General features: G+C 38.5%; 1 protein-coding gene across 2 annotated transcripts in view; it reads right to left on the minus strand.

The window, feature by feature from the left end:
* Positions 1-13,445, minus strand: part of CDK14 (cyclin-dependent kinase 14) — a 255,308-nt gene that overhangs the window by 94,511 nt on the left and 147,352 nt on the right. For both annotated transcript variants that reach the window (XM_010573893.1, XM_010573966.1), the window contains one exon: positions 7,647-7,710. In XM_010573893.1, coding sequence (XP_010572195.1) covers positions 7,647-7,710 — 64 coding nt within the window. The remainder of the gene's footprint in view (positions 1-7,646; positions 7,711-13,445) is intronic.

Consider the following 13,445-nt stretch of genomic DNA (forward strand, 5'->3'; position numbering starts at 1 on the left):
AGCCTCAGAGTCAGGATTCACTCTTCTGCTGGGCATTACATGCGACCCACTTAGAGATGCTGGGTGGTGCAGTTACACAAATGTTCTTCCAGCAGTAAATGGGTTTGAGTTGCTCTTTGCTTCAGACCCTGCAGTACAGCTTACGCAATGCCTCGTGTGCCAAGGAAGTTTTTAAGACTGTGCCCCACAAACAGTAGCATCAACAAAGCTATTGGAATAACAACTGCAAAATGGAAGCAGAAGTGAGCAACCACAGGGAAGAGAGGGAGGAAATTTCTTGAGCTGGTTGATTTGACAAACCCGATGCATCAAAAAAATTACGTTCTTAAAACAGCTGCTCCCAAATTGTACTCAGCTTGAAGAAAAAACAGCCTGTGCCAGAAAGCTCATCCATTACACCCAATTGTATTAAGTGGTCTTAGAAACAACAGTATTTCTATTTCTTATAGAGATAGACAGTATTTCTGTTTCTTATTTCCTTTAGACAACCACTCTACAGCAACACTGTTACATATGCATACTCACTTGTGTGCCCACATATATACCTACATGCTCTCCACTGCAAACATCATTATCTGCCTGATAAACATGCTCCATCTGACAGCCCTGCATCAAGGGCAGGTTCAAACAGAAGCAAATTTCAGCAGAACTCACTAGTGAGCTTATTAGCAGACCACTGAAGGAACTACTGGTCTGCTGTGAGAATTGAAAAAATAAGCACTTGCATTTTAAGTAACATAAAACAAGGTGAGGGTTTTTTCTCTTTTATCAGTCAGAAAAACACATGAACTATTACACCTTTGCCACGTTTGCCTTGAAAGGACCTAGAATAGGCAAGAAAAGCTACCTAAGGAATTAGAACCAGACTACATTTTGATTTTTTAGCTCCTTTTTAGCACTATTGAGAATCAGCTTCTAGTCTAAACCAAAGAACTTAAAATGCAGTTTGACTTCAAGGCATTTTTTATGTTGTTAATCAAAACATGCCAGCTAATATGCATTCCTTGATTAATGTTCTTCTCTATTTAAAACCAAATGTGATTAGCTTAAATGCAAATATTTAAACATCACCATAATTAATATTTTGAAAAGTCTAATGCATGATTTCTTTAAATGGGTTTTCTTTACTTTTAAATTATAAGTCTAAAGTGACTAACTGTATTGTGATTTGTAAGACTCACATGCTATTTTTGTTAAAGATTCAATCCTAAAAATATTTAAATTATGTTAGCTAAAGATATAAAGGCAAGCATCCATGCTGACAAGCAAATTTTCAAGCACTATTTGCAGCACTAATGTGCAATTAGAGTTTTTACTGAAGTTCAACCACAACTGGAGTTTTATCATAATCATGAGTTAAACTTTGCTTTTTTGAATGCCAAATGTCTTGAGAAAAATTACTTCAACTCCACACCCTCCATCCCCATCCCCTCTCCTCTCCTCCCCTCCCTTCCCTTCCAAAAGCACCTGCTTTAGCAGAGCACAGGTTATGTAAAGAGGAAGGCTAGATGCTGTTTTCTAAACTCCCTACTGAGCATGAGTAGAAAATGTAATTTTAACAGCCAGCATTGTCTAAAGCACTGAACTTTTATATTAAATGGTTCCACCTTTTAGCAGTGCTCACCCTGGCTCCCTTGCACATATCAGTTACTTTAACTTTGCAGTTTCATGCAATTTTACTTAAAGAATGGTGAAAACACTGACAACTCCGCTTCCCTTTGCCTGTGGATACCAGAGACTTGAGGAAGCACTAAATATTACAATTTTGCCAAAACTAAAGAAAAGGGGGAGAAACTTGAAATTAATTCTCTTTTACAGATCCCTCTCTCTTCTTTCTTCAAGTACTCAAATTCTTGAAGGCTACATCTAGACCAGTAATTTAAATGTGCTTGGGACTGTTGTCTGGCTGAGACCACCACTGTCCTGTGTCCATCCTACTGCAGCACCCTTCCACCTCTGTCCTCCCATACAGGAGGTGGGAACTTCCTCCTTCTTACAGGGAACAGTCCCTAGCCCACACTAACTCCCAAACCATGCCCAGGAATTAATTATTTGGAAGTGCTAGTTGTCATGAGCTAAAGGCATGCCAGAGGCTGCTCTAACAGTTTAACAGCAGAGACTCCCACATTGCCTGGGAACATTCGCTAGCATCAGTGTAGATATAAACAAGATACTGATTCAGGGTGTAACAAATTGTTGAGAGACTTTGGTGAAACTCTATAGGAAAAACCATTACAAAAGTTTGAAAAGCCCTATGTCCTCATATACAGTATCTCCATGGGTTTGTCCCAACAGAGTTTAGTTTCTCAGCCCAGCCTTACTCTAAATAACAACTTAATCCTTTGAAAAAACTTGGCTATCAATCAGCTGTTAAGATGCAGGTAGGCAGATCATATTTCTAAACCAAATCTATATTTATTGATCACCTGGGAAGCAAAGCAGAATTCCCGAGTCAGAACACCAGCTCTGTAGTGGTTTTGTTAGTCACAGACTCAGGATTTTTTCAGAAATCCATGAAGTATCTGTCAATCTCTGGCAGACTCCATGTTATGCAGTATTTCCTATGAATGCTGTTTTCTCTCTCTAGTTTCATTTTGTCTTCCACTTCCTCCTTAAGGAGAGTCTCTTTCTCTTAACACTTTTTATCCTGACTTCAGGGATTCTCTTTTAAAAATCAGTGCTCAGTAGATGTTTCCATTGTCTCATAAAGACACCTTTTCAGGTGTATTACTTTATATTATATCTGATCATCTATTGAACATAGCGAGGTTCAGGTTCCCATGCCATCATCACAAGATTAAATATTTAACTTTCTTTCACCTAGAAACAGTATTGTAAGGAAACTGATACACAGTGAACATTACAAAGCATTCTCACATTTTCTCCACCTTCCTAATAAGTTACTTCTCCTTGACCATTACCATCTCTTCATGGCCACCATCATTTCATTTATCTTCCATTGTGACCATATCTTACCTGCTCCCACTTTGCTCACTGACAGTACCTTCTGATAAATCTCTATTTAACTTCCCAGGATGAAGGTTATGCAGCATCAGTCCCAAACACTAATTGAGAATGTAGGAAAAGTGAAAATTTACTTAAGTGTAGATGTTGATCCAAAGGCTTATCTTGCTCAATTATTTGGGCAGGACTCTGAATCCAGGAGTAATGGCTGGAGAAGAAAAGAAGATGAGACTCTAGACTAAGAAAAATGGGAGATTTAATAACAATGGAGAGAATAATAAACAAAAATCAGGAAGACTCAGACACAAGACTGGTAAGGAAGAACCTTGTTTTGCAATACTGCTTCCTCTCCACTCATGCAGATGAGACATAGCAGATGCCTACTTTAATTTCATTCTTGGAGATATTGGTTCAGTGACACAATCGGTTGTTGGATCTGGTTTAGTGCAGCAAATTACATATTTCTTAAAATGTTGTAAGAAAAGTGAAAACATGTTCTCCAAGTCATGTGTCAGAGAGTCATGTTCATAATTTACAGTGTCTCTGTCCAATAACTTGCAACACTGGGCTTCTAAGCTGGATGAAACCTCAAGATTTTATTGAAACAGCAACTTTTTCATACTTTTTCATAATTTACTCAAACTGCCTTCTTATTTGAGGGCAGATAATTTACTTTCACAGTGATCCAGAATGGCTGGGTTTCTTTGGTGATGTATGAGTACAGGAAAACCCACTCAAGATTACAGCAGTCATAACGGCTTCAAAGTGAATCACAGAGGTAACCTGAAGTTACTGAAATACTTCTGAGGCATTTCAGGATTTTCAAATGCATTATTTAGATTATCCTTAAGTAATGTAGTAAGCAGGACATGTGTGCATGTCTGTCTGTGTGCACAGGTGCAAACAAACTGAGAGGACTGAGGATGAGGCACAGAGAAAGCTCAAAGACCAGGCCAACTTTTAGCTTTAAGTATCTCCCACATTACCTAGAGTATTTGTAAGATAGAAAGTAATCAAAGATCTCAAAGCCAGCAGATAAAATACAAGTTGTTTCCTGACTCTTTAAATGGCAAAACAAATCATGGCCATTCTATTTTCACAATTACAGGCTGTTAAAATCACTGAGGTTAGGGGTTTAGATGATGTAGAGCCACCCACAGCTAGCCTTAGGAACACATTTCCTATTCAGCCTCAGAAATGTTCCCGCATATTAAGATGTCAGAGATCATCGTTGTTTATGCACTGGCTGCTTTCCATAATAATCAGACCCTTGGCCACTCTAGTAGAGAAGAGACTAATGCCATGTTTTTCAGACATGTTTCTCCTAGTAAACTGTGATTAGCTCTCTGCAGAACAGGACTGTGCCGTACCAAATCACAGCATTCAAATTAGTTATTTAAATCTGTATGCAAACAAGAAATACAATGAAATTTTGTTTCTATTCTCAATAGTCTTCTGAACTCCACAGCCATTTAATGTGCCCAGCATTTTTTAAACTATAGTAACTATTTATCACTGATAACTTTCTGTTCAAATCCTATTGTTTTATGCTTACACAACTCAGTTTATAGCATCAAAGCCTTGCCTGAGTGGATGTCGATATCCTTATCACCAGTGCTCTCTGCACTTCTCAATTTATCACACTTACTGTTTACAGCTATCAGTCTTAAAACTCACAAAGACACACAAAGCACAGGAGTTACTTAACCCCATATAATCTCTATCTAAATGCAGTAATTTCACAAATCTTAAAGAATAATGGAATTGGTTCAGATTTGGCAAGACATTTCAGGTTCCCTCCTGCATTCTTCTGCTAAGGAAAGGAAAAGATTAAGTCATCTTAAATGTATTATTAAAGCATTAACCTCCATTTTGCTCTCAAGAAGTCGGTTGGGAAAGAAGAGTCTTTCAGTCCCATACACTTTTCTAGGGTGTAACAATAATTTCAGACCAACAAGGAGGGGAGCATGACTGGCTGAATATCTGTGGAAGGGGACAATACAACCTTGCTATAGCCAGAAAACTTTTGTGCACAGAAGGGCATGAAGGAAAGCATTTTTTTAAGAAGCAACAGAGAACCTGGTATCCATCACCAAACAGCTCCAAGCGACCCTAACAGCATGAGCAAACAGTGTAATTCCAGCCAAGCCCATAGGTCAGAGCACTTTGTGCAGAGCATGCTTTAGATTATGGTACCCCAGTACGATCCCAGAGGTGATGTGTTTTGCTGCTCTAGCCATGCCACACTTCACCAGCATAAAGTCCAATTACTCAGTTTTGGGGTATGTAAGCCAAGTTTTGGCTGTCCAGTTAGATTATGCTTTCTATTGCTGTAATTTCTAAAATCAGCAAATAAGGAACTGTAAGAAAAAAAAAATTAAAAAAATCCTTTTCTCAAGGCCATGAAGGATATAGGGTGGTACAAAGGGAGTGCAGAACATAGTATATGTACAGAAGAGGGCTTTTTCCTTTGGAGTGCTCTCAGACCTCCACAGTTATGGGAATTAAGGAGCTCAGCACTTTGCATTAACAGGCCCTAGAATGAGTAAATAATTGCCAGCAAGAATAGTAATTATTCTGACTTGCAAATCTACATACTTCACAGATGTCGAAAGGATCCAAGAGAACAAAGACCACACTATGCAGAAATGGTGAAAATACCCAGTGACCATCTTCTGTCTTGGAGGCATTCTTCCTCCTGTCCCCATTCTGCATTTGTATAAATATTATGTATTCATAGCTCACAAAATCCATAGTCTGGGACACAGAAAATAAAAGCAAGTCTAGCAAAACGCCTGTATAAAAATCAGATTTCATGAAGTGCCTACTGTGGATTTATTTCCTGATGTTCTTCTGTGGTAATAAACCCACATCCCTTAACACACTTGGAAGCCAAACAGGAAAATGAAACCAGGAAATTTCTTGGCTGCCATCTACTGTTCAAAATTTTCCTATATCACACAGAAGAATAAAACCAAGAACAAACCCAAAGAGCACTCACTGACATCTCCAGGTTTTCTCCTCCTCTTTACTATTCTTGGATAAAAACTATGTCTTTGGACTGCTGTTAAAACCCATTATATTTCTGTAAGGATTCTGTGTATATACTCACCTTTTAATTAGTAAAGAATGAGAAACACAAAGAATGAGAATGAGAAACACAAAAGGTTGTAAACTTAATGATACACTGATTTAGGGAAGAACACTAGTATTTTTAGTATTTCAGTGAAAAACTGTACTTGTTAAAGAAGTTCTAATTCACAATAGAGCACTAAAGAGCGATTTCATTATACAGCAACAAGACAGCACTAGGATAGAGACTGAAAAGCAATGTGCAAGAAAGCTGTCTGTTTTCCCTTTTCTCAAGGCTTTGTGTTACCATCAGGGTAGGCCCTACAATATATTTTTTTCTCTCTCTCTCTTATTTTGAGAGCTGCCTAGATCTCTTTGTTCTTTTCAACTCCTCTGCCCCATGTCCTGCCTCTTTGCTGCCCCAAAGAAGCCACTATGATCCTGCAGATCTGAAAAATAAGACAGGTTGGAATGAAAAGGGAATCTTCTTTATGTCCGACCGGTAAGATGACTTGGACATTAGGTTTAAATGACATAGGATGCCATGTTGTCACAGTTTATGACAAAAGCTGAAGGGACTATCATCTGCAGTAAAGGAGAACCGGGAGTTTACTGAGACACCTTAGGCCTGCAAGGACAAAAACATCTGCAATTGGATTCCTGGGTCAATTTTGTCACTCACGTCCAGACTTTAGTCATATGGTTATAAACTGAAGGCTCATCCTAGTAAAATATACTGGGAGACAATAAAGTGCTTCATCTGAAAGCATCTAGTAACCTTCTCTTTACCATCTAGTCCAAACCCACTCAGAGCAGGTCCAACAACTTCGGGCTTCTCAGGCCCTGTCCGGTCAGGTTTTGAACAGGATGGAGACGTCAAACCTCTCTGGACAACCAGTTCCAGTACTTCAGCCACCCCCACCAGCCAACATGTCTCCTACTCATTCACCTGCTTGGCATGTTTAAAAAACAGTATTTCTAAGATCTCCACTCGGAAATTCACAAGACTGTATGTATTACATATATATGCATACATACATACACAGCATAATGAAGCTGACCATGTACTTCCAGTCTCTAGGGAACAAACCGCTCCCTCTCACACAAAGGTATCAGATGGTGAAACAGGTTTTCAAGAATGGTTGTAGAATATGACAGCTTTAAGTACAATGCACCCTGAAAAATTGCACCTTTGTAGAAAGTTACTAACAGATGATCTACTAGTAACTTCAGCTTTCACAAAGTCTTTTCTCTACTCTTTAGTTTCCTTTAGTATTCCTCAAAGTTCAGGGTGGTCTGTGGAAAAGTAATACTGATTGGGAATCAGCCTGCCAGCAATCTGAAAGGTACCATACCCAGTGGCAGAGGAATACAAGCAGGTTAGGGCTCATACTATAATAAACAGGAGAAAATGTAAAAGAAAAGCAAAGAAATTAAACAAAAGAAAAAACCCCACCCTGAGCACAATAAAAAGTAAGCAGCAAGAAAAAGTGCATTATGGTTTGTGCACTGCATACCAGGTCATTTTGAAGCTTGTGGGCAGGGATGTAATCATCTGTGTCCTGTATTTCCAGGAAAAGAATTTGGATGAACTTGGTACTTCAACCTACCTGGTTTGAAATGGGGTAAAGAGTGGACGCCAGGCCACGTATCTTCATTTGGTGTTCCAAGTACCTGTACACAAAAAGAGAAAAAAAAAAAAAAAAAAAAAAAAAACCCACACATTGCTTTAATGGAAAAAGACTTAACAAGTCATAGCATTGTATAAAGCCACTCCTCATTGTAAGCTCAATGTACCTTACAATCTAAACTTTAAATAGGCTTAATCATTGGGGGAAGAGGGGGAGGAAGAGGGTACAAAAAGTTAAATGATTACCACGGTTTCAAGGTACCAGTGGAGACAGTAAAGCATGTAATGGTGCTGTGCTCCTGTCACGTTGCCTGTTTAACCAATACATGTTAAAGCTACTTGCCATTGACAAGTGTCAAGCTACCTGCATATCTCAGAGCACTGGTGTTAGAGAGGCTAGATATTTTAGCTCAGAAATAGTTTCAATCCCTGTAAACTTAAATAAGATGAACAGATACCTAATACATGCTAGGATAGAAGATTTGTACAGATGGTGAAGCAGATCACCAAAAGCATGGCATGAACAAGAATGCACTGTGAATAGTTGTCATTTTAAGTGGATGTAGTATACAAAAAAATAGAAAGTTTTTAGGAAATACAGACTTTACCAACTCACGCATTACGCTTTGTTTCTATTCACTTCAACTCTCCTCCTTCTTGTAGTGTAAGTCAGACCAACTTTCAGCAGAAAAGTATTTAACACTTTTCATGTGGTTCTTACATCCTCTGCTCACATGAAAAGTTCACCCCCTGTGTCTTTGGCACAAGTAATAAGTAAATTGAGAACTGCTATAATTAGTTCTCCCAAACCTGGTTTTGCTTTATATGACGTAACTGTCAACTCTTGCTTTAAATACAGCCAAGAGGAACACCTAAATTAGCAGCTCTGGAAATGCATTTCTGAATGACTTACGGAATTTGATATTTCGCTACTGGGATCTTTCTTGTTACAAATTTATACCCAATTTTTAACACGAATGAAAATGCTAGGGACTGTTTTCAATATTTGCTATAAGCTCAGGCCCTGGAATAAAAAGGCTGATATGCTAAAGTGAAGGCATTTCACACTAGTCTGGTGCTTGTTGTGCATTGTCATAAATGTCCAAAACCCCCTGCCAGCCCTGCCCCTACCTGCACTGCAAATCTTCTGAATAAATATTTGGACCTGCAGATCTTAAATCACTGTGATGTTCTGTGGTCATTTACATCAGCATGAAACAAGCACAAAGTCAGCGTGAAAATCTTTGGTCCAAGTATGTGAAGGTTTGTGACACTTCAGGGCAAGCTACAAGACATCTACCCCTAACCATTGGGAGACGAAGAGATTTTTTTTTTTTAATTGTGTCTGCTGCAATATACATATGCATTAAAAGCATTAAAGGAAGGACCACTCTAGAATATTTGTTGCACTTCTTGAGCTATGTAAACATTTGTTCATGTCAATAAATTCAAGCCTAAAAAAATTCTTAGAAGCAAGACTGGGAAGCTAAAACACAAAAAATTTCCCTTCAACTTTTCCAAGAAATTTATTTCATAAAATTTAGAAATGGGCTTAAAAACTTGAGGCAAAAGTAAGCGACCTCTTAAATAGATACAATTCTTACCTACAAGGTGTGCTGTATGACCCTAGTGCCTAAATTTGTCAAGCAATTTACAATACTAATGTGTTTCTAATCTAAGAATATTAATGCAAAGATCATTTTTTCCACTATCAAATACAATAAGCAAATAGTTCCATTTAGATGTATTATGACCAGTAAGAGGTGAAAGCAGAGCACCAAGGTGTCAAACAAAGATGACAGTATCAGTGCAATTAGACTGTACATGTTCACATGGTTATTTGGATATGCAAATTAACTGATTTTATTTGTAAATATTGTTTGTAGGACATTGCTCTCAGTCCTTGTGAAATATGTCTTAACTGGCATTTGAGTAAGATAAACCTGGCCCTGCAACCCTAATTCATCGCAACACCTGTATTCATTTCATTATTGCTGTTAGGCCGAGCACAATTCTCCCATTAAACACAGAAGTTAGGAGACACAGTTGACACTGTCACTAAATCAATTTGCAAATAACTTTCACTTAGCTTCTGCGTTAATCAAGCTCCTGGTGCCAAGCACGTTCCGGACCAGGAGAGGGAGCCCGTGGATTAAAAACAGAGATTCTTGCATCCTCAGTTTAAGAAATATGGTCCTCAACTTTGCAACCCCTCTTAGCAAATCAAAGGAATATTCTCTCACGAAACGTTGTAAGAAAATTAGCCACATCCTTCTAAATGTGTGTTCTTAATCGTCTCTTATTTTAGATGAGAGATAGGCAGCTAAGGCACTGTACAGATGAATATTAAAACCAGCTAACAAAATCTGAAACTTCCAGTGCAAGGTAGAATATTTATCAGATCAGTTTAATGTAGAACTTCGAGCTAAGAAATGTATTATTCTGATTGTCAAAGCAACATCAGGTCCAGTAACAGAGGGCTTGATGGGAGATCACTTTTGTAATGAATCTTATGTGACTCACAATTTTTGGTTTCACTAGTTTTCCAATCAATTTCTTTAATAATATTGCAGCACATCTGCTGCTACAATGTTTAAGAGCCAGCTACAAACAAGTTCTGTGTATTGGAGTATTCAAACCACCTACAATATTTATATCTTCTGTCAAGGGTAGCAGTCAGGCTAAAAACAACTAGGGTTTTCTATCATCTAAATGCCTACCATTTTTAAGGTAGGGGCACTTCATAGTTCAGACAAGGATCCAGACACTGTATTTTAATGCATTGTACAAACACTATAAAGATCATCCCTCTTCCACACAATTTTTAACACACACAGTACAGAAATCCACATTATGTGACTATCAACAAACAAGGAACAGTGAAACAACTGTGGTTTTGAATAAGATGAAACAGTCACTGCCCACAGGTATGTCAAAATAAAGAGACTGGTAAGCATCACCTTGCAAGTGATGCTTCTAAGCAGCAATCAATCCTGTTCTGATGAGGTGGGATTAGGCAACCCAAAGCAATGAGTTTTGACAGCTGCTATAAACAAAGCAAAGTGGAGTTCACATGTAACACCACAGTGGAGAAGAATCTGCCTTGTTCTGGGGCTTACAAAAGACAATTAAGGGACTAACATGGAAAAGGAAAGCGGAGGAGGAAGGGAGAACGCAGCAGTCTTCTGGTTTTACTCCAAAACACTGTCCCTTAGCAGTTAAGACCAATTATCCAGACCAAACCACTGGCAACATCTTAGCATCTAACCGATTATATGATGGAGTTGGCTGTAGCAAACCACTGGTTACCCACCAGTGCTGGAGAGCAAGTCTAACCTTACAGCAGCCAGTGGAGGTGGAAGATACAGGAGACACAGCAGCCTGGGACAACAACTGAACACCAGGGGCTGTTATTTTACAGTTAACCTCCTAGCCCCGACTATCCTTTCATGGTCCACCACTTCTCATCCCAAGCATACCACCAGGAGTTCTGTCTCTTCTACATTTTAACATTTTTTCTTCCAATTTCATGTTCCAAAAACATGAAAATAACCACCACTGTCAGGGAAACCAAGCTCCAACTTAATATTGGAAATAGGCTTTTATTTACCATTAAGAATTATTTGGGGGAAAAAAACCCCAAAACAAAACCAAAAAACCCCTAATTTGTTTGCTTTGTCTACTGACAATTTGCTTCTCAGTGAGGTAAACATTGAACTAGCATGATTTGATATCCTATTTTTTAAATTGAATTATTATCACAAGAATAATCTACAAATCTCGGATTTGGAATGGATTTAATGTTTTCCAGGGACCAGGATGGTTATGGTTCCTGTAAAGAAAACTCCAAAACCTACTGGGGTTTTGCTGCTCCACACTACATACAACACTCTGGGCTCTTTCATTCCCTAACAAACAAGATAAAATGACCTTCTCACTTGAAACTTGCTGTTCAAAATCAGGATCAGATTCTAATCTTATTTGTAGGGTGAGAAATCTATTTATACGAAAATAACAGAATTACAATACATCAGGGTACTGAGGGCCAAACACCCTTACTGCCAGCTGACATTGTTACAGTTTGGCAGAAAGTTATGAAAACAGAATCTGCTGTTCAAATCTCCATATACAAGCATGATGTAGAAAGATTTCCCAGGAAACACAACACAAATACATTAAGGTCTATTGCATTGCCCTAATTTTTTAATATAAGAAAAAAGTTGTTTGCTTTTTGCATCTGATTTCACAAAGACTCATCACTCCCTTAATTAACCTACTCTTTGGTGTGCAAGGTAATCATTATTTTACAGTGAGCATTATGCCACCCTACCAACACAATTAGTCATGTTGTCCTGTATTATGCTTCGAATGTAAAAACATTCCCTATTACTGCCATGTAATAAGGTCATTCTGGGTAACAATTTGTCCGGAGAAGTCATCTGAATCTCTTGTGAGATGAGCAGCAGTGCAAATCTTTCCCACAAGCAATTTCCCAAGTGCTAGCATAATTAATAAAGAAGAAGCATCTCCATTTGCACTACAGCTTTTGAATATACAAAGCTGTATATTACTGAAATAATGCTTTAACCCTTGTTAGATCTGATGATCCTCAAGAAAGGCGATGGTTTGGACTTCAACAAGACAAAGAACATGCAGCCTGTGGTATTATTCGGGGTTTTGTAGCAACAGAGCAGAATGAAAAACAAGATCAGCATGCAAATGAGCTGCCTTTCCTTAGACAACCTTTATGGAAATCAGGCTAAGCAATTTGCTGAATTTTCCATTTTTTTCACATTAGGTCAACTTGATGAACAAACAAAGTTCCGTCAAAAAAATGTCAGGAGAGTGAATTTTTTTCCCCCCTTTAATAGAAAGAGGGTTTTGTTGAAAAATGCCCTAGAATTTTAACTAGGAAAATTTACAAGCTGGATGTAAAAATGTTTTCTTATTTTATTTTTCCTTTTAAGTATCATCAAAATTTCTGCTCCAGTCTTCCTGTTTGCTGGGTAAAACATACTGCATTTAGTGAGTCCTTGGCTGTGATGTACTGTGGGAGACTATAGCTGTCTGAGCAACCAAACTTAATAAAAAGAGGAAGAAGATAGGTATTGCAGAGCCGTTTCCAATTCAGCCATCTCTTTCTGTTGAGTGAGATTTGGAGATTTCAGATGTTCTGGTTTTCAACAAAAATCTGCTATATTCTTCCAAAACATACATATCTAATGAAGCTTTCAACTTAGTCAAAACCCTAGGAGTTCTTTTCCTTCTCATTAGAGGAAAGTAAGTTACTGCTTTAGATTTGGCTCTTGAGAAGCAGTGCAATTTCCAGGGTTTCACTACGGCAACTCCATCACTCCCAGAGCCACCTCTGAACATGGAATTTCCCATCTGGTCTGGAAGAGGAGAAGCTTATGTAATCTTTCTCTCTTGCGGTCTGCCCTGGTGCTAAGCCATTTGTCCAGATGATCCACCTACTGCTGCATTCCCCTCCCGAGGAGTCACTGTTAGGTAGATCTTAACCACATCTTCCACAACCAGGGAAAGTGTTGTATTACCACCTGATAATGTCAGTGAGCACAAAGTACATGTGGTAGTGAAGACCAAAGGAGGAACTTTGTCCTTCAGCTTAGCATTTGGTCTTAGTATAATGGGTTAAAAAAAATTCAGCAACTATTTGCGTATTATGCATGCTGACTCAGAGCCTGCTAACTGACAACTGCAGCGAGGCTTCCTTCGACTCTCTGCTGGGCACGATGGATGACAGCTGAGTGTCAAGTTT

Source organism: Haliaeetus leucocephalus, unplaced genomic scaffold (genome assembly GCF_000737465.1).
Source record: "Haliaeetus leucocephalus isolate CR32 unplaced genomic scaffold, Haliaeetus_leucocephalus-4.0 Scaffold0, whole genome shotgun sequence".
Classification (NCBI taxonomy): Eukaryota; Metazoa; Chordata; class Aves; order Accipitriformes; family Accipitridae; genus Haliaeetus; species Haliaeetus leucocephalus.